Source organism: Candoia aspera, chromosome 3, assembly GCF_035149785.1.
Source record: "Candoia aspera isolate rCanAsp1 chromosome 3, rCanAsp1.hap2, whole genome shotgun sequence".
Classification (NCBI taxonomy): Eukaryota; Metazoa; Chordata; class Lepidosauria; order Squamata; family Boidae; genus Candoia; species Candoia aspera.
In genome coordinates, this window is record NC_086155.1 from 31,113,380 (window position 1) to 31,135,383 (window position 22,004).

The 22,004-nt window shown below is 40.7% G+C and overlaps 1 protein-coding gene across 1 annotated transcript in view; it reads left to right on the forward strand.

Annotated features, from left to right (window-relative positions):
* Positions 1 to 22,004, forward strand: part of NECAB3 (N-terminal EF-hand calcium binding protein 3) — a 113,807-nt gene that overhangs the window by 55,365 nt on the left and 36,438 nt on the right. The window contains exons 4-5 of the mRNA XM_063297228.1: positions 7,924 to 7,949; positions 8,998 to 9,095. Coding sequence (XP_063153298.1) covers positions 7,924 to 7,949; positions 8,998 to 9,095 — 124 coding nt within the window. The remainder of the gene's footprint in view (positions 1 to 7,923; positions 7,950 to 8,997; positions 9,096 to 22,004) is intronic.

The following is a 22,004-nucleotide window of genomic DNA, read 5'->3' on the forward strand; positions in this document are numbered from 1 at the left end:
TACTGAAGCATGCCCATAACTGCTTGAGCCACTTCATTCTGGACCAGTTAAAAGTTCTGGGTGGTTTTCAAAGGCTTCCCTATGTAGAACACATTGCAGTAGTCAAGCCATGAGACCAGGGCATGACTGACTGTCTGAAGGGCCCCTCAATCTAGGAGAGGGAGCAACTGGTATACCAGATGAAGTTGTGCAAAATCTTGTTTGCCACAGCTTTCAGCTTCACCAAGTAGGAGCTGCAAATCTAGGAAGACTCCTAGAGTGCAAACCATCCTTGAATATGGAAGTGTGACCCCATTCAAGGTCAAAGATGCAATATCCCCAGATCTGGGTGGCCCACCCACAGCCAATCGGTTTTGGGAGGATTAAGCCAGAGATGGTTCCTCCCCATCCAAACCCACGCAGCCTCCAAGCACTGGGACAGGACTGATAGCCTAACTTGGTCAGCCCAGGTTTGTTGTTGTTTATTCGTTTAGTCACTTCTGACTCTTCGTGACTTCATGGACCAGCCCACGCCAGAGCTTCTGTTGGTTGTCAACACCCCCAGCTCCCCCAGGGACGAGTCCGTCACCTCTAGAATATCATCCATCCACCTTGCCCTTGGTCGGCCCCTCTTCCTTTTGCCCTCCACTCTCCCTAGCATCAACATCTTCTCCAGGGTGTCCTGTCTTCTCATTATGTGGCCAAAGTATTTCAGTTTTGCCTTTAATATCATTCCCTCAAGTGAGCAGTCTGGCTTTATTTCCTGGAGGATGGACTGGTTTGATCTTCTTGCAGTCCAAGGCACTCTCAGAATTTTCCTCCAACACCACAGTTCAAAAGCATCGATCTTCCTTCGCTCAGCCTTCCTTATGGTCCAGCTCTCGCAGCCATATGTTACTACGGGGAACACCATTGCTTTAACCATGCGGACCTTTGTTGTCAGTGTGATGTCTCTGCTCTTAACTATTTTATCAAGATTTGTCATTGCTCTTCTCCCAAGGATTAAGCATCTTCTGATTTCCTGACTGCAGTCAGCATCTGCAGTAATCTTCGCACCTAGGAATACAAAGTCTTTCACTGCTTCTACATTTCCTCCCTCTATTTGCCAGTTATCAATCAAGCTGGTTGCCATAATCTTGGTTTTTTTCAGGTTTAGCTGCAAGCCAGCTTTTGCACTTTCTTCTTTCACCTTCATCATAAGGCTCCTCAGTTCCTCTTCGCTTTCAGCCATCCAAGTGGTATCATCTGCATATCTGAGATTGTTAATGTTCCTTCCAGCGATTTTAACTCCAGCCTTGGATTCCTGAAGCCCAGCATGTCGCATGATGTGTTCTGCGTACAAGTTGAATAGGTAGGGTGAGAGTATACAGCCCTGCCGTACTCCTTTCCCAATCTTAAACCAGTCCGTTGTTCCGTGGTCTGTTCTTACTGTTGCTACTTGGTCGTTATACAGATTCCTCAGGAGGCATACAAGATGACTTGATATCCCCATACCACTAAGAACTTGCCACAATTTGTTATGGTCCACACAGTCAAAGGCTTTAGAATAGTCAATAAAACAGAAATAGAGGTTTTTCTGAAATTCCCTGGCTTTTTCCATTATCCAGCAGATATTGGCAATTTGGTCCCGAGTTCCTCTGCCTTTTCTAAACCCAGCTTGTACATCTGGCAATTCTCGCTCCATGAATTGCTGAAGTCTACCTTGCATGATCTGAACTACAGTCAGCTCCAGGTCTTGTTTTTACCGACTGTATAGATGTCCACCACCTTTGGCTGCAAAGGATGTAGTCAATCTGATTTTGGTGTTGTCCATCTGGTGAAGTCCATGTATAAAGCCATCTCTTACGTTGTTGGAAGAGAGCGTTTGTTATGCAGAGTCAGTTGTCTTGGCAAAATTCTATCAGCCTATGTCCTGCTTCGTTTTGTTCTCCCAGGCCATGCTTACCTGTAATTCCAGGTGTCAATTGACTGCCCACCTTAGCATTCCAGTCTCCCATGATGAAAATAACATCTCTTTTAGGCGTGTTGTCCAGTAGGTGCTGCAGATCCTCATAGAACTGCTCTACTTCAGCTTCTTCAGCATCTGTGGTTGGGGCGTATATTTGGATCACTGTGATGTTAGATGGCTTGCCCTGAATTCGAATTGAGATCATTCTATCGTTTTTTGGGTTGTATCCAAGCACTGCTTTAGCCACTTTACTATTAATTATGAAGGCTACTCCATTTCTTCTGTGGTCCTCTTGTCCACAGTAGTAGATCTGGTGGTCATTTGATGTGAAGTGGCCCATTCCAGTCCATTTCAGTTCACTGACGCCCAAAATGTCTATCTTTAATCTTGACATCTCACCAATAACCACATCCAATTTGCCCTGGCTCATAGATCTTACATTCCAGGTTCCAATGGTGTGCTGATCCTTAGAACATCGGATTCGCCGTTCACCACCAGCACCGTCGGCTGCTAGCCATCCTTTCGGCTTTGAGCTAGCTGCGTCATCTCGTCTGGGGCTAGTTGAACTCATCCTCTGTTCCTCCCCAGTAGCATTTTGACCACCTTCCACCTGGGGGTCTCATCTTCCGATGGTATACCGACATATCTCTGGTTGTACTGATCCATTTAGTTTTCACGGCAAGAATACTGGGGTGGGTTGCCATTACCTTCCCCAGGGATCGCATTTAGTCTGACCTCTCTGTCATGACCTTCCCGTCTTGGGTGGCCCTTCACGGTTTAGCTCATGGCATCATTGAGGTGCTCAAGCTCCGGCACCATGACAAGTTAATGATCCTTTGCTGAAGCAGCCCCGGTTAGAAACATATAATTGGATATCATCAGCATACTGATGATACCAAACCCCAAACCAGCAGGTGACCTCACCCAGTGATTTCACGTAGATGTTGAAAATGAGGGGAGAGAGAGTAGAACCGTGCAGCACCCCACAGAGGAGTGGCCTAGGGAGCTACCTCTCTCCCCCAACCAACACCCAACTGAATCCAACCCTGTAGAAAGGAAGGTAACCACCATAAAATGGTGCCCCCAATCCTCAGCCCACAGAACCGGCTCAGAAGGATACCATGGTTGATAGTATCAAAAGCTGATACTGAGAGATCAAGGAGCACAAGGAAAGATGCACTACCTCTATTCCAGCTCTGCCATAGGTCATAACGAGGATGAACAAAGCTGTCTCAGTACTAAATTCCTTCCTGAAACCATACTAGATGATCTGTTTCTTCCAGGGTTCTCATCAACTGCAGACGGATCACCTTCTCAACAATCTTCCCCAAAAAGGGAACGTTGGAGACTAGTCAATAGTTGTCAAAGACCACAGGGTCCAAGGATGGCCTCTTGAGGAGGGGTCACACCATCTCCTTTTTCAATGCAGGAGGTTTTACCCCCTCCATCAAGGAGGCGAACACCATAGCACAGGCCCAATCATGGGTCACCTCTCTAGTTGCTTTTATGACCCAGTAAGGGTCCAGATCCTGTAAACAGGTGGCTGAGCTGACAGCACAGAAAACTCTCAGTCTTGTCCTCAGGAGTTACCAGCTCAAACTCATCCCAGATCATACCACCAGACCATGCCCCTGGCACCTTGGCCTTGCACTGCCCAGTCAGAGTCCAAGTCAGACCAGATCTGAGCAACTTTATCTGCCAGATAGCCTAAATAATCCTCACAGCAGCCCAACAGATGGTTCAAGTGCCCGTTCCTATCCAATAGAGACTGGGTCACCTTGAACAAAGCCACTAGATGGCTATCAGAGGATGCAATAAGGAAAGAGAAATACTGATATTTCACTGCCCTTATTGTCACAAGATAATCCCTGGTATGGGCTCTTACCATGCCCAGTCTGACTCGCTTCAAGTCTTCCTTCAACAGCATTCCAGGCATCTCTTCTATTACTTCACTGCCTGGAGCTTCTCAGTAAACCAGGTACAACCTGGGATCAGTGCACAGGGAGAGGCTACATAGGGGTGATACAGTTCAAGGCCCCAGCCACCTGCCCATTCTAGGCAGTGACGAGGACCTCAGCTGAAGTGCCCATCAGATCCTCAGGAAAAAACCCAAGCTCTCTCTGAAAGCCCATTGGCTCCATCATTAATATGCACCAGGTTTTCTCCACCTCTGACTTAATTTTTTTAAAATTATTTTAATTAAAATTAAATATATAAGAAGATGGCATCCTGCAATGCAAAATACCAGCTTCTAGCATCACCCTTATTAATCAGAATCTCTTGGGCTCACTTATGCTTTATAGACATTTGTATAAACAATGTTTTCTTTTAGAAGTGTGTCAACTTGCCCAGCAATTAGATCTCTGTCTTTAGGGCAGTTTGCTGGTAAATATATGTTTTGTAGTTAACCGCAGACCAAGGTAATCAATTCATGAACAAGAAGGTCCTATCCTGTGGCAACTATTTTCTGAGATAATTTACAGTATACATTCACATTATCATATGCTTATTGAGAAGATAAGCTGCAGGGACAGACAATCATACCTCCTTCAGTTCCTTGGAGGAAGCATGGGAAATAAATGAAAACAATACAACAAAGATTCATGTTACTAATTTGATGTACAAATCACAAAATAAACTAATTGAATTTACGAATGGTACTCTCTTGTTCTGATTATCTCTCTAGAGATAAATACTGTACATATATTGAAACATGTAATGAAATTACTTTTTAATTTTCTTTGGAAAATGTTCCAAATTACACTTACCACTAAAAAGTATTTCTTCAAACCTCAACTCAAGAGACTGAGACCATTTACCTTCATGGGAAATTATCCCATTCTTTTGTGCCTGAACTGGCAGTTTTCTTATAAAAACAAAACAGGAGAAAGAAGCTATATAATATGGAAGCCATGTGGGGACCCTCTCTTGTGGAGAGATGTGTTGGTGTTACTTTTGCCTGCCTCACTGTCTCTCTTCTGGGATCCTTCCAGGACCCTTGATGTAGGTGCCCTATAGGAGCAGATGGCAGAGGGAATATATACTGCTGCTAAGCCTACAGATCAGGAGGTCTGTGATTCACATCTCACCCCGGCTCCCAGTGATCTTATGCAATCAATGTCTTCCAGTCTTACAACCTTCAATCTGTAAAACACAAATAAAAGTGAGGAACTTCTTTATTAAGTTTTGTAAAGAATACACTAAAATTTTCTTGAAGAGTTTTCAGCAATATACAGTATAAATGCTAAATTATCACCAGAATCATAATGATGATTACTACCATTATCCTACTTTATATTGCCATGCCTTCAAGAGGTTAAAGGAAGCATAATTTGATGTTGGCAAAACAACTTGAAAATGACTGGTGCCGTGATACATTCGTTTGGTGCTTGTTCCTAGAGCTGCCCAAGGAAAATTTGGCTGAAGAGAATTAGTACACCATAAAGCACTTTGTACAAGGAATATACTATCCATATACTACTAAAACTCTTGTGTCTGTTTGTCTGTTGGTAACCTTCAATTAGGCAAAATGGTGCATCATAAGGCAACAATTTTTGAAGCAAGGTGCCTCAAATGGGCTAACTTAAAGAATGCATCCAAAATCCGGGACCCACTACTCCTGTGAGATTGAAATTTGACAAAGTTGTGGCTGCTTCAGCACCACTGAACCTTTTGACTGTACTTCCCAGAAACCTGTAGGTTGCATGGTGCAAGGGAAAATGGGAGGGGTGTATCCCCACCCTCTTTCCTGCCTCCCTCTGGCCCATGCACCCAATAGGCTGGTGGCAAGGCCCAATGGGTGAGTGGTGATTGGCTGTTTTGGAACCAAGGCTGAAATTTGAAATCTCTTAACAGCAGTGGGTGGTGAAGGAAGGGCGAGGGGGCAACTCAGATGCTTGCTGGTGAGGTAGGGCTGGCTGGGCTACCGGCAATCAATAGCTGAACCCTCTTCCTCCTGGAGGGAGGGGGCCCTTGGAGATATGCTGGGATGGGGAGCAGGGAAGCAGGGAAGCAGTTTTCCTTTCAGTCCGCAGCTTCCTTTGTTGCCCCTCCCCCCAGCAAAATGGCAGGAAGAATGATTTCTGATGCTCCCTGACAGCTTCTTACAAGCAAAGTCAATGGGGAAACCGGCAGGAAGTTGGAAGTTGCTTGCGCTCCCACCGCTTTTTTGCCTGCCCATGGTCATTCTCTTTATCTGTTTAGGTAAGGAAATATCTCTGAAAGGGTGACCCAATGGGTCACAGGTTGTCTAGTTGTAATTTATTACTCAGAGAACAATTAAAGCATAATATTTCTGTTCTACAATCTAGGCAGTCAGCATTCCATTTTACAGCATCTTAGCAGCATGGTTTTTCTTGAGGTTTGCCTCAGCAATAAATTATTCAGCATTTTAATTATTAATTGGTTAGTGTTTGTTACAAATTCAGAAGATAAAAAGGGCTCAGTAAGTATGAAATGCAGTTGGCTTCCTTACGGAAGCAGGAAGCAGTGTGTTCTTATGCAGTGTGGTCATTCATTAGCTGTAAAGAAGCCATCAAATACCTTAAATGCTTTTACTAAAATGCCGTAATAAATCCTGAAAGCTTAGCATCTAAGGTTAAAAAATAACCAATAGTGTATTCAGGAAGCAAAGATTGCAATATGTGAAAAACCATCCAGAAACTTATTAATTAGCAGATCCCACTTCAGTCTCTTTACTACTACCTGCTTTAAAGCAGCTGATTTCCTTAATTATAGTGGCTTTCCATGTCCTAAGCAGAACAGCACAATTGAATTGATCCTCCTTAGCAATAACCTCCATGTTCGAAGGAGCTCACTCTCAGGTAATTGTGCGTCAGATTGCAGCCATGGCCTGTGGTTAGTCTATTTTCAGTGTGTATCGTGTAAAGGCTGTATACGAGGGCACAACTGTGGTTGTTTTTGCTACAGGCATCAAAATATAATTCTTCTCTAAGGTTCTTTTTCACCATTTTCCTTTTTAAAAATTGTTGGTGTAAGAGAAGCATCTATTTTCACCAAGACAGATGGCACACTATTATTACTGAGACAGAAAGCCAAAAACTGCACTGTGGGAAACTTACAGTATGGTCACTGGAAACTTAGAAAAGTGTTGTCTCGCATACGATTGCTCTGCAATGGTATGCCAAGTCAGAAAAAGAGAGCATGGAATCCTCTGTTTACTTACCTAGCGAAAAACCTCACACAACTCAATGGACTTTCTTTTGAGTAAATATTTCCCCAACACTCATATGAGAAGTACTTTAACAGAGCATGTGTTTTACAGGAAAGTTTCCCTATCATGGCAAGGCTGAGAAAAACCTTTCCTATTTGTTTAGAAGTGGGAATTTCAACATGACATTCTCATTTGTTCTGTTTCCTCCCTATCTCCCCTCTATCTACTGATCCCATCTTATTTATACAGAAATGGGGCAGGATCAGTGCTGGAAGCAACAAAAATTATTAACATTAGGGCAAGGTGGCATGAAGGCTGTGTGCCAAGCAGCACCTGTGGATATCTCCCTTCTGTTAAAGAGGCAGGACCTCTGCCCCTGTTTTCCTCTGTCCCCTCCCCTCTCAGAACTCTGGAGAACAGCTCTGATTGGCAGAGACAATGTTGAGTCAGAGGTGCCATGACAACAGGGCTTCCCCCAGGGCCCATGCAGACCATTCAGACCTACCATATTTTGTAGTACAGTATGGTAATTGGAAGATATATTATCTGAATAGCACCCTCAGAAGGCCTTGAAGTCCAGTGTTTAAAATTATATACTGCAGGACTTTATGGATTTAAATAGACCAGTATTTAGGCCTACCATATGACATATTTTGAAATACCTCAAAGAATGCTGGTTTGTGTATTATTTGAAATGAAGATCTAGTCAGCAACCTTAATTGACGGTTGCCACTTTGCTTCTTCCAGCAACTGTTTCCCTCAAGTTCCGATTCATCATCTCATACAAATATTTTTTCCTCTTCTCTCTATGTGTCTTCTACAGCAATTTGGAGACCGAGAAGTTGTGTGGTAAGTAGCTCAATAATTTCCCTTGCTAAGGGGTGTATACTTCCTAACTTTCCCTGATATATTTGGTTTTTCGCCCCTTCTTAGATGTGATCTATTTTTCCTCCCAGGATACCACACTGGACAAAAGCTTTTTCTTTCCTTTAGTATAGTGCCCTAGAGATGTGTTTGGACCGTGACTGCCAAAATTCCCAGCAGCTTGGCCAAAAAATCCCGTGCTGAGGAACCTGCCCTGTACAATTCTGGAATGCCACAGGCAATTGATTGTGATGATGAAGTACAGATTATATGATAACAGAGGCTACATTTCTGTTTAAGAATTGCTTTAAAACCACATGAGGATAAAATGGCATGCTGCTTTCGCATTAATGAGCCCTTCTGCATGACAGTTTTATTATATGTACTCTGCTGGTTGTACACTGTTGACAGCCAACCAGTGGTAGCACACTGTAAAATCTGAAACACTCTGCCTGCTCACTATGCTGTGAAAACCAGAGGGTTTTTTTCCCCCTCTGTGCTTTAATTCCTGATGAATTTTTATTCCAACCAGGTCATCCTGTTTGTCAGCTTCTGCTTTCTCACTGAAAAGACAACAGACTGTCTGCCTCCCAGCTGTGTTTCACTCAGCCCAGCTTAAGGAAAAGTCCTTGAACACATCTGTAGTACTATCAGGATTTGTTGGGCAAACACACTTCATAGAGTGTGCTAAATTTGTGCTATGGTGAACCAAATGTTTCTTTTTTCATGATGAGAGATGGGTTGTTTGTTAATTCACGGAGCCTTGGAAAATCTCACAAGGGGGAAGTAAACTCAGCAAGTGGCAAGCCTGAAGCCAAATGAGCACTGGTTGGCTGCCATTTCTCAGAGCTCACCTATTGGCTAACTTGAGCATGCCTGAAGGTCCTCCCTGAAAGCTCCAAATTTTCCTGAGATGGGAGAAGTAGTAAAATTGCAGGTTGTATTTAAAATACTTTGAGAAGGGTTTGCAAATGGACAGGTGGTCATGTGGCAGAGTACAATAATAAAAGCATTTTCCTCCTTTCTGCCGCAGATTATTTCTCAGAACATCTTGGAGAATACAGACATGTTTTGTCTGCTCTGGAGCAACTCAACACCGCTGTCCTGTCAGCTATGGATAAAACCAAACTGGTAAGTGTGAGTTCATTTCCAATATTGTTTTTTATGGATGGCTTTAATTAACCTACATTGCCATAGTTTACCTACTTTTGGGTATACCTGATGCAGTGGAATGGACATCCAGCTATGGTACATTCCAAGCCTCTATGGTACTCATGGGAAAGGAGTGTGCACTTCAGAGATCAGTTAAAGGAATCATTAGTTTAATACGTTCCTAACTGGGGCAGGGCTTCACAGAGGCAATTAGCTAACCACCGTTGGGTCATTTACAATATCCAAAGTTTTATGAGTATATGAAATGAGTCAGTTTTCTATATTTAATTGCTCTCACACAGATAAGGTCCAGGTTTCTTTCTGCAGTCCTAAATACATCTGCTAAGATATAGGCTTATTTCAGAGAACACGAATTGAATCATACCATGAAAGATCCACCACAAATTCTCCTTCCCTGTTCCTCCATCATTATCATCTCTTGTTAGTTTTGTAGGAATGAGAGAAAGGAGACCAATGGAGGAACAAGGCAGCTGAAATTAGGGTTGCATTATCTCCAACAGAGCTTGGAACTTGCCAAGAAACAGAAATTACTAGTTTTGTTTATAGCACCACTGGCAATACTTTAAAAGTTTAGTCATTTATATGAACAAACAGTATTTTGAACTTTTGATTCTGTCTAACTAGTGAAGCCTACTATTATTGTTGAATCTATGATGAAACCTAAGTGAATAATTAATGAGAAACCTTCTAGGAAAAAGACTATCATGAATAAAGCAATGTAACTTTATAAAAAATATTTTTTAGACATATTAGAGAAAATATATAAACAGGGAAGCAAAATAACAAAAGAAAGGGATAAAACAGTTGGATACAAATAAACGAGGAAGAAATCTACAACTGTAATAGAGATTATAATTTTCCAGTGTATCATTAATTGATTGTAAATAAGTAAATATTATATCATTTTAAGAACTTGAAAATCTCTATTAAGTTGCAGACAAAGCATAGATATCAAAAATCATGGTCAGTACAATCTAAATCATAAAATAAAATTATAGTATAAATTATGCTTATACTAATAAAAATCTATTTTAATTTAGAATCTTATAAAATTAAAATAGATTAATATCTCTTTTATCAGAATAATATCCCATTATTTATAAATTTATAATCTATTTTATAAAATAGATTAATATCTATTTTATCAGAATAATATCCCATTATTTATGAACTAGGATTGCGCCAAACATTTGCCCATTTCTTTTTCATTTATTTAATTTTAATTATCAGAGGAAAAAATGTTATTTTGTTATTTTGTTGTTTATTCGTTTAGTCGCTTCCGACTCTTCGTGACTTCATGGACCAGCCCACGCCAGAGCTTCCTGTCGGTCGTCAACACCCCCAGCTCCCTCAGGGACGATTCCGTCACCTCTAGAATATCATCCATCCACCTTGCCCTTGGTCGGCCCCTCTTCCTTTTGCCTTCCACTCTCCCTAGCATCAGCATCTTCTCCAGGGTGTCCTGTCTTCTCATTATGTGGCCAAAGTATTTCAGTTTGGCCTTTAATATCATTCCCTCAAGTGAGCAGTCTGGCTTTATTTCCTGGAGGATGGACTGGTTTGATCTTCTTGCAGTCCAAGGCACTCTCAGAATTTTCCTCCAACACCACAGTTCAAAAGCATCTATCTTCCTTCGCTCAGCCTTCCTTATGGTCCAGCTCTCGCAGCCATATGTTACTACGGGGAACACCATTGCTTTAACTATGCGGACCTTTGTTGTCAGTGTGATGTCTCTGCTCTTAACTATTTTATCGAGATTTTTCATTGCTCTTCTTCCAAGGATTAAGCGTCTTCTGATTTCCTGACTGCAGTCAGCATCTGCAGTAATCTTCGCACCTAGGAATACAAAGTCTTTCACTGCTTCTACATTTTCTCCCTCTATTTGCCAGTTATCAATCAAGCTGGTTGCCATAATCTTGGTTTTTTTGAGGTTTAGCTGCAAACCAGCTTTTGCACTTTCTTCTTTCACCTTCATCATAAGGCTCCTCAGTTCCTCTTCGCTTTCAGCCATCAAAGTGGTATCATCTGCATATCTGAGATTGTTAATGTTTCTTCCAGAGATTTTAACTCCAGCCTTGGATTCCTCAAGGCCAGCTTGTCGCATGATGTGTTCTGCGTACAAGTTGAATAGGTAGGGTGAGAGGATACAGCCCTGCCGTACTCCTTTCCCAATCTTAAACCAGTCTGTTGTTCCGTGGTCTGTTCTTACTGTTGCTACTTGGTCGTTATACAGATTCTTCAGGAGGCAGACAAGATGACTTGGTATCCCCATACCACTAAGAACTTGCCACAATTTGTTATGGTCCACACAGTCAAAGGCTTTAGAATAGTCAATAAAACAGAAATATATGTTTTTCTGAAACTCCCTGGCTTTTTCCATTATCCAGCGGATATTGGCAATTTGGTCTCTAGTTCCTCTGCCTTTTCTAAACCCAGCTTGTACATCTGGCAATTCTCGCTCCATGAACTGCTGAAGTCTACCTTGCAGGATCTTGAGCATTACCTTACTGGCATGTGAAATGAGTGCCACTGTTCGATAGTTTGAACATTCTTTAGTGTTTCCCTTTTTTGGTATCGGGATGTAAGTTGATTTTTTCCAGTCTGATGGCCATTCTTGTGTTTTCCAAATTTGCTGGCATATAGCATGCATTACCTTGACAGCATCATCTTGCAAGATTTTGAACAGTTCAGCTGGGATGCCGTCGTCTCCTGTTGCCTTGTTATTAGCAATGCTTCTTAAGGCCCATTCAACCTCACTCTTCAGGATGTCTGGCTCTAGCTCACTGACCACACCATCAAAGCTATCCCCGATATTGTTATCCTTCCTATACAGGTCTTCTGTATATTCTTGCCACCTTTTCTTGATCTCTTTTTCTTCTGTTAGGTCCTTGCCATCTTTGTTTTTGATCATACCCATTTTTGCCTGGAATTTACCTCTGATGTTTCTAATTTTCTGGAAGAGGTCTCTTGTCCTTCCTATTCTATTGTCTTCTTCCACTTCCGCGCATTGCTTGTTTAAAAATAATTCCTTATCTCTTCTGGCTAACCTCTGGAATTTTGCATTTAATTGGGCATATCTCCCCCTATCACTGTTGCCTTTTGCTTTCCTTCTTTCTTGGGCTACTTCTAGTGTCTCAGCAGACAGCCATTTTGCCTTCTTGGTTTTCTCTTTCTTTGGGATGTATTTTGTTGCTGCCTCCTGAACAATGCTGCCAATTTCTGTCCAGAGTTCTTCCGGGACCCTATCTACTAAGTCCAGTCCCTTAAATCTATTCTTCACCTCCACTGCATATTCCTTAGGAATATTAGTGAGCTCATATCTAGCTGATCTGTGGGTCTTCCCTAATCTCTTTAGTCTGATCCTAAATTGTGCAAGAAGAAGTTCGTGATCTGAACTACAGTCAGCTCCAGGCCTTGTTTTTACCGACTGTACAGATGTCCGCCACCTTTGGCTGCAAAGGATGTAATCAATCTGATTTCGGTGTTGTCCATCTGGTGAAGTCCATGTATAAAGCCGTCTCTTAGGTTGCTGGAAGAGAGTGTTTGTTATGCAGAGTGAATTGTCTTGGCAAAATTCTATCAGCCTATGTCCTGCTTCATTTTGTTCTCCCAGGCCATACTTACCTGTAATTCGAGGTGTCATTTGACTGCCCACCTTAGCATTCCAGTCTCCTGTGATGAAAATAACATCTCTTTGAGGCGTGTTGTCCAGAAGGTGCTGCAGATCCTCATAGAACTGCTCTACTTCAGCTTCTTCAGCATTTGTGGTTGGGGCGTATATTTGGATCACTGTGATGTTAGATGGCTTGCCCTGAATTCGAATTGAGATCATTCTGTCGTTTTTTGGGTTGTATCCAAGCACTGCTTTAGCCACTTTACTATTAATTATGAAGGCTACTCCATTTCTTCTGTGGTCCTCTTGTCCACAGTAGTAGATCTGGTGGTCATTTGATGTGAAGTGGCCCATTCCAGTCCATTTCAGTTCACTGACACCCAGAATGTCTATCTTTAATCTTGACATCTCACCAATAACCACATCCAATTTGCCCTGGCTCATAGATCTTACATTCCAGGTTCCGATGGTGTGTTGATCCTTAGAACATCGGATTCGCCGTTCACCACCAGCACCGTCGGCCGCTAGCCGTCCTTTCGGCTTTGAGCTAGCTGCATCATCACGTCTGGGGCTAGTTGAGCTCATCCTCTGTTCCTCCCCAGTAGCATTTTGACCATCTTCCGACCTGGGGGTCTCACCTTCCGATGGTATACCGACATATCTCTGGTTGTACTGATCCATTTAGTTTTCACGGCAAGAATACTGGGGTGGGTTGCCATTACCTTCCCCAGGGATCGCATTTAGTCTGACCTCTCTGTCATGACCTTCCCGTCTTGGGTGGCCCTTCACGGTTTAGCTCATGGCATCATTGAGGTGCTCAAGCTCCAGCACCACGACAAGGTAACGATCCTTTGCTGAAGATTTTGTTATTTAATGACTGAAATACTTTCTTCATTCAGTTCAATATATACATAGTCCCTGCCTGAGCTACCAATGCTTGTCTCATCCAAAACAGCTTCAAATGCTAATTTAGGTAGGAGTCATTTTCACTGAGCATGTCACCAGTCAGTGAAGGATGACACCAGGTTCTTATGTAGCCAATCAGATTTGAAGCTAATTTAGAGCAATTCCTCACTGTCCTTACTCTGAATGTGTATGCACCTCTTATAAATAACAAAACAGCAAAGAAATTACTAATCGAAAGAAAATGTAAAGTTTAAAGACTTGGACAAACAGGAATGTTTTACTTTGTATGTCAAAGATAAAATCAGCGTCAGATTTTTCTTAGAATTGAGTACTAAGGGTGCAGAAATCAAACAACAATAAATCAAGAAGGAAAGTTAGACAAAAATTTTTTTCTTGTGATTCTACTCTCTATGAAAAGCATTTAAGTCATCAATATAATTAAACAATTCAAATTAAGGCTGCTGATTTCTTCTCAAATAGGTTCTTTAAGAGAAGGATAATAGACAGATATTCAACAGGTGCAGGTCTTCCAGTATAAATGGTTTTTAAACAAACATATCAATAGGCAAAGTTGGTTTCAACTTCAGATTGCTTAGTGGAATTTTCATTGGACAGCAGAAGAGGAGAGAATGGCTTTCAGAATGCTGAGTTGTAGAGGGTTATTTGGTAAATGGAGTAGGAAAAATGTTCATAATTTATATCAGGGTATGTAACATCTGTTGGTAATGGACCCTACCAGGCTTTGCACAGCATGCTGAGGGTTGTGTTCCCAAAGCAGATGGGACCAAGATCTCAATTTCCTAGGTTTCTTTTTTCAAGGTATCTTAAGAGGTCAAATGGCAAGATTTAAAGTACCTGTTTTGCTCCTTAAACCAATACCACCTGTACTCCCCAAAAAAACCAAAAATAACACAAGTTCAAAAGCCATCTACCAGAGTAGCTTCTGGGGATTGAAAAAGAGTGTTGGTGGGTCTGCCTTAAAGGACCAATTAAAATAGCATTTGCTTTCCACTCCAAAAATGACAGTGAGATATCCAAACTTTGGTCATGTGGAAGATTAATCCTGATTACTTGAAATGTTTAACATTCCTTCTGTTCTCTGGATCACAGATCAACTCCAAAGGAAGATGAAACACTTCTAAACTTAATAATACTGAAACAGTATTATTACACAGATCAACTCCAAAGGAAGATGAAACACTTCTAAACTTAATAATACTGTTTCAGATAGTCTCAAAATATATTGGAAGGGAAAGAATTATAACAGATTCTTGATAAGTCTTGTGATTAATTTCCTCTATAAAACAGGCATGACACAAAAGTCATATCTGAGTAAGGACCTTCCTATTTGAGTGGGATAACCATTTATTTGACTTTATTAAGGTGCATATGTATGAGACTGGCATTCTGTTTTTCTGAAAAACAAACTTTTGGATAGACTTGTAAATAGAATGAATCAGAAAGACACAGATGGCTCTAAAACAGTGTTTCCCGAACACTGCTATATAGTGGCCTAAATAATAACTAGATATTATGGGAATTGTAACTCCAACATATCTGGATTGCAGTGGTTGAATATTGCTGCTCTGGAGGCTAAACTACCATATAATAATAAGAAATATTTAAATGAAGCTAAATCTAAAACCTATGTCAGAGCTTTCGACTTAGTGTATTTCAACAAAAGTATTCTCCACACTTGTGTATTTCGGGATTTATATTACATCCTCCCTCCCTCACTGCTATTGCTCTGCAAATGGCACATGGAGTAATGTTGCCAGAGGTAACACTGAATCTCAAGACTAATAACCTATCATAGACCTATTATCCATACATCCAGCCATTTATTTGATAGTAGATTTCTTTATTACATTTATATAGTGTCTTTTTTTAAATAGGAGCTCAAGGTGGTGTTCATAGTGCTGCCTCCTATTTTTCCTGATAACACCAGCCCTGGGAGGTAGGTTAGGCTGAGAGAGAGGGACTAGCCCAAAGTCACCCAGGGAGTTTCTGTGGTTGAGAGTGGACAAGAACCTTTGTCTTTCTGCTCTTAGTCCCACACCTTAGCCATTACCAAATCTTCTTTAAAATCCATTTAATTTAGCAGCCATCACTCTCTTTTGTGGAAATGAATTCCACAAGCTAATTATGTGCTATGTAAAGAAGTCCTTTTTTTGTGTTTTAAATCTTCCAATCAGCTTCACTGGAGGATTCCTGGTCCTAGTAATTTTAGAGAGGAAGAAAAACTTTTCCCATTACCTTCTCCATCCCCTCAGGTCCTATTGTGCTGCCTCATTATGGCAGGATGGGGGTGTCCCTGGGAGGGATGAGCAAAGATCCTTGGGAGTGTATGCCAAGAATATATACTTCCAGTAGGGTCACCTAAGGCATAAAGTTCAGCACTTTGATCATTGCCAAGTTGGAAGGCTACAGGAACTGATGGAATACCCACAGAAATATGGCAAGCCATAGAAGAATCAGTAAAGATTCTAACCAAACTATACCAGCAAATCTGGAAAAGGCCAAAGAACATGAGACATTATTGCTGATGTATGCTGGATAATTGAGAAAGCTAAAGAATGCCCCAAAGAAGTCCCTATGTGCTTCATTGGTTTTAGAAATGCCTTTGTGTCAATCACATCAAACAATGGAATGTGCTTAGAAAAATGGAAATTCTAGAACATCTCATTTTCCTTGTGCAAAACCTATATACAGGTCAGGAAACCACAGTATGGATAGAACATGTCAAAACAGACTGGTCCCAGGTTGCCAAAGGAATGAAAGAAGGCTGTGTATTCTCCCCTTATTTATTCAACCTATATGCTGAATATATATTAAGAGAAGGTGGACTGGAAGAAGATAAGCATGGTTTTAAATTGGAGGAAGAAATATCAAAAACCTTCACTATCTGATGACACTACTCTGATATCTGAAAATGCAAAGGATCTGCAAGTTCTAGTAATAAAGTTAAGGAGCACAAATGGGACTAAGATTAAATATAAAGAAGATTGACCTATTGACAACAGGTACAACAACTACAACTATCTTTAAAACTGACAGTGAAGATGTTGTAGTGGTAGATAGCTTCTGCATTTTAGGATCAACCAAGAAATATGCTGCAGACTACCACTTGCTAGAGTAGCCATGAAGGCCTTGGAAAATATATTCAACTGCTGTGATGTGTCTATACCTACACAAAACAGAATAGTGCAGGCAATGGTATTCCCTGTGTCATTGTTGGACTTTGAAGAAGAAGGATAAGAAGAGTATCGACACTTTTGAACTTTGGTGTTAGAAAAGACTTCTGAGAATACCATGGACATCCAAGAAAACAAACAAATGGATCTTTGAACAAATCAAGCCAGCGTTCTCACTCAAAACACAAATGACAAAATCTATCTATGTGGTCACTAAGAGTCAACACCAACTTGAAGTACATAATCAATATCCCCCTTCAGTCACTTTTTTTCTAAGCTAACATTCTAGTCCTTTTTCACTGCACAGGTGTCCAAGACCCCTGATCATATTGATTGCCCTTTTTTGTACTTTTTCCAATTCTATTATACCCTTTTTCAGTTGTGGCAACCAGATGCAGCTCTTACTTGAGCTAACTGTTATAACTCCAAGATTTTTTTTCCTGGATAGTTACATATGAATCAGACTGACTCAATGTGTATGAGAAATTGGGGGAGGGTGTTGCCCCAACATGCATCACTTTACACTTATTGTATTTGGCTTTTCTTTTGCCATTTACCCAGTTTAAAGTGATCCTTCTAGAACTTCTCACTATCACTTTTTGTTTCCAACATCCTGAATAGTTTAGTATCATCTACAAACTTGGCCAGTTCACTGGTTACTGCTAGGTTGAGTTAAATTATAAATAAGTTTGATAACACTAATGTCAATACAGGTCCTTAAGGGGCTTCATTTCTCACTTCTCTTCACTGAGACTATTGCTCATCTATTCCTACTGTTTGCTTTTTGTTTTTTAACCAGTTAGCCATGAAAAGACAGGTTCGCTTATCCCATGACCATTAGATTTACTCAAGAATCGTGATGGGGAACTTAGCCAAACATATTCTGAAAATCCAAGTATAGAGTATCAACAGGGTCACTATGTTTTAACACTCTAAAAAAATTCCACAAATTTGGTGAGGCAGGATTTCTCTTCATGGAATTTATGTTGATTTTGCTTCAGCAAAACTTGTTCTTCATAATTTTCCTGAAAATGTCCCGCTCTGATAAAAAAAGTACTTATAAGCACAGTAACTGCAGATTAACCTCCCAGAGTCCCCCTTTTGGGAGAGATGGGCGGTAATAGAAATTTTGGAATGAATGAATAAATAAATAAATATTATTACATTTCATATACATAAGCTCCAACATTTATTTGGGTCAGGATTAACCATATAGATTTTTTTGAGACTTGGAATACTTTTATAGTTTACTGAAATGTACAGTACGGCCACGTGTGGTATTGGAAGCAATCCATATATTATGCATATAACGGATTAGTGCTTTTTATGGGGTGTATTGATTTTTTTTTCTTGTTGAAATAAAAATATGCTATATGTTTATGAATTTGATATTTTGTATTTACACTGTTTTATATCTGAGCAGCCTCTATTCAAGTATGAATCTGGTTCAAGGTTTTCTCTTACAAGGAATATAGGCCTTCCCTGCTATTATGATATTCAGGTAGCATTTGTGTTAATAGTTTTTTGCTTGCAGGATACTTCTTTTTCAGCTTTCAGAAAACTATTAGGAAAATATAGTGTAATAATCTAACTTGGCTATAGAGTATATTAACACAGTAATGTTGCAATGAATTATACTTCTCTGAATATTCACAGCATAGAATTTACTTTTGTCCATAGGTTTTTCTCTTCTCATATTTACCTTTGGGATTGTTGAAGAGATTAAGCATAATCAAGCACCAGTGAAGCATTTTAATTTCTACCTGTAAAGAGAGTTAGAACTGAAATCAATAGAATTTTGGTTGGATAGAAAAAATAGTCACAAGTAGAAAGCAAACTGTGCTGTTTTTCTCTTCCCCATTAACGTCTTGCCTTAGCTCCATTTTAATGGATGGGATGCTAGTTTATTTGTCATGGAAACACATCTTTACCTACTTAAATTTCTCATGCACATATGCTGCTCCAAGCTCTTGATAGTCTTGTTTTTTCATCCACAAGCTTTGGAAAGAGCTGAGTGAGGCTGTCAAGGAACCCCCAAGCCAAACTGCTATACTTCTTTTGGGGGAAGCCAGAATTTTAATAAAGTACTCTCTACCACAGAATAAAGAATTCAGTTCCAAACACATCCTCTCTGGAAAACCAGGAAACAATGAGGAACCTCCTGATAACATCACATTATTAATGACTTCTCCTTTGAACTCATGTGGAACCTTCTGCAGACTTTGGAAAACCAAATGATGAAGCCCCGGAGAGCTCTTGTTGAGCAGATGTGGTTTGAACAGTGGCTCCGGGCAGCAAAAGCGTTCTTTGTCTATAGTTAACAAGTGCCCATCAGGGGTCTCAATGCTCACAGGTTTCTGGCAAGTTTTCTCTTGAAGATCCCTTTTGTAGTCCATGGACACATAGCAGTATTTTTTCTTGAGCTGTGTTACCATCTTTTTGTTCAAGGTCCTAAGATGATATAAACTGTTAGAGCTGTTCATCAGCAACAAGTTTTGCATGTATTTGCAGAGACCCTTTCCAGCCACATCCAGTCGATGGATGCCTTCCATATAGGTTTGTCCAGAGTATATTGGAGTGACATGGGAGATGCCTGCCCCAGTTTCTATAGCCAGGCCACTGATTCTACCACAGCAGCAGAGTGAGAGGAACCCTGTATTGGCCACATACAAAGCTGGGACACTAAAGCCTTCAAAAAATACTTCTGCCATTTTCTCTCTATTTGTGGTGGGACAGGAAGGGGAGTCAGTTGTCAGTATGGGATGGTCCTCAGTGGAAACTCGCAACCCACAGTAGAAGAGATGGCTCCATAAATTCTCCATGGCTTGCCAATCTATTATAATGCCATGCTTAAGTGGCTGAGTTTGCAATTTTTCACCACTGAGAGAACAGAGGGGATGATAGATAGGAGGAAGATATGTTGTTTTCATGACAATTCTTGGCCTTTCTTCTCCTGCAAAGCCTGATCGACAGAAGCTGCTGCCATTGTCTACTACAACTGCAACTTTCTCCATAATGTTGCACTATTACCTCTTTGATTTTAAGGATGATGAAATATCTGGGAAATAAAAGAAGTGGAAAAGAAACCTTTTAAAAAGTTATTTATCATCTTGGGGACTGATAAATGCTATGCTTTTAATCACTGTTTGGTTGACAAAGATGATTTTTTTTTTCTGCCTTCAAGTCAGTTTTTTGACTCCTGGTGATTGCCTGGACTAGTCCCTGCAGTTTTCTTGGCAAGGTTTTTTGAAAGTGGTTTACCATTGCCTGCTTCCTAGGGCTGAGAGAGAGTGGCTGGCCCAAGGTCACCCAGCTGGCTTTGTGCTTAAGGTGGGACTAGAACTCACAGTCTCCCAGTTTCTAGCCTGATACCTTAACCACTACACCAGACTGGCTTTCACTGATGATGAATACTGGGGGTGGGGGTGGGGAATTATTCATACATACATATATTTACATATACTATACATATATAAAACCCAAGATTAAAATACAAATTGGAATGAATAAAAAAGGATACTCAAATCGCTGCTTGAAAATATATTTCATATTTCTAATTCCTGAATGAATTTACCTTCAGAGTAAAATTACAGCAGTAATACCATTATTTTTATAAGTTACCAATATAACACGTAATGCTATATGAGTGAGGGACATGTCACAGAAGCCTTTGTAATGCTGCAAGGAATCCAGAGAAATGTGTTTTCACTTTGCATTCATGAGATAATGTCACTAAAATCCATGGCATAATCCCTAAGGCTCTTAGAGAGTGTTACAGTTTGCAGAGAATATGTCAGGAAACCCTTGACAAGGGTCCTGCATGCTACTTCCCACACACCCAGAAGATCTGCACAAATGCAGTTTCCATCCTGCCTATGAGCCTTGCATCCTGTTATTCCCATCCAGGTATTTTAGTGAGACTTAAAAGAACCCTTGTGTTGTTTTTGGAAGGCCTCTCTGTGGAAAGGCAAAGTGTCCTGTGGTAGTGCCACAGCATGCCATCCTAATGGCGCAGTTCTGTCACAATCACCTCAGAGTCTGAGAAAGTGGAGACTATGAGGCCTCTTTTACTTATGTTCTGGCTTTAGCATAGGGCTTGAACAATCCCACCTCAGTTGCTGAATCCTCACAGATGTTACTGCCACCATGTAGAGGAGGAACAAGCTGAACAGATCAGGAATGCTAGATTATGAGGCCAGGCTGCTTGGAAGTGATAGGCTCCTCAAGCCAGGAAGGGCTGATAAGCAACAGCTGAGTTTGGGAGAGAGTCAACGACTGGAATGTACAAGTAGACATAACAGGCTACTAAGATTGCTGGAAACAATGTTTGTGATTACCATCCTACCTTATCTCCAGAAATCTCAGCGTTAACTTCTTGCAGAGATTCCTCAAAACTTGCTTGCATCTGTTGTATTGCTGCTTTTGACACATGAACAGAATTTTATTGTATCTTTTTATAGCATCCTTGTTTGAACAGATTTATATACTCACACTCTCAGCCAACTTAATTACTCTCACTCTCTTAATTTTGTTGGGCTGCTCAGGTTCCCAGCAACTTTTCACAGCATTAGTAATGTAGTGATTGATAAGAAATGGAATCTGTTCTTTCCCTTGTTCCTCCTTATTAATCTTTAACAACACCTTCAGGAAACCTCTAAAGGAAAAAACCTTGGGAGAGATGCTCACCAAACTGAGAATCAGTAGTTGATGAAAGAAGGCATTCAAGCTTGCTGGGAATTCTTAGATTCCACTGAATTCACTTCTTTTATGATATCATCAGATTCTATCATGCCTTCTTTCCCCTACTCTCAGACATATTTCAAAAGTATTAATGCTGTTTGATGTCTGACTCAACAAGTTTATTATTTTTATCCAGCTGGTTTGCTCCCCATATTTTTTCCACAGAGCTCAGAACAATTTTCATAGGATTTCCAGGTAGACTCCTATTCAGAAGCTAGCAAGAACCAGAGTGATATAGTAGCTAAACTAGGACAGGGGAGTCCTAGGTTCAAGTTCATCCTCAGTCACAGAGTTCACAGTGTGACTTTTGGCCAGTCCCTCTGTCTCAGTCCAACTTGTTCCACAGGGTTCTTGTTGCTGGGAAAAAATGCAGAAGAGGTCTGATATCTATGCCAGTTTGAGCTCCTGAATCAA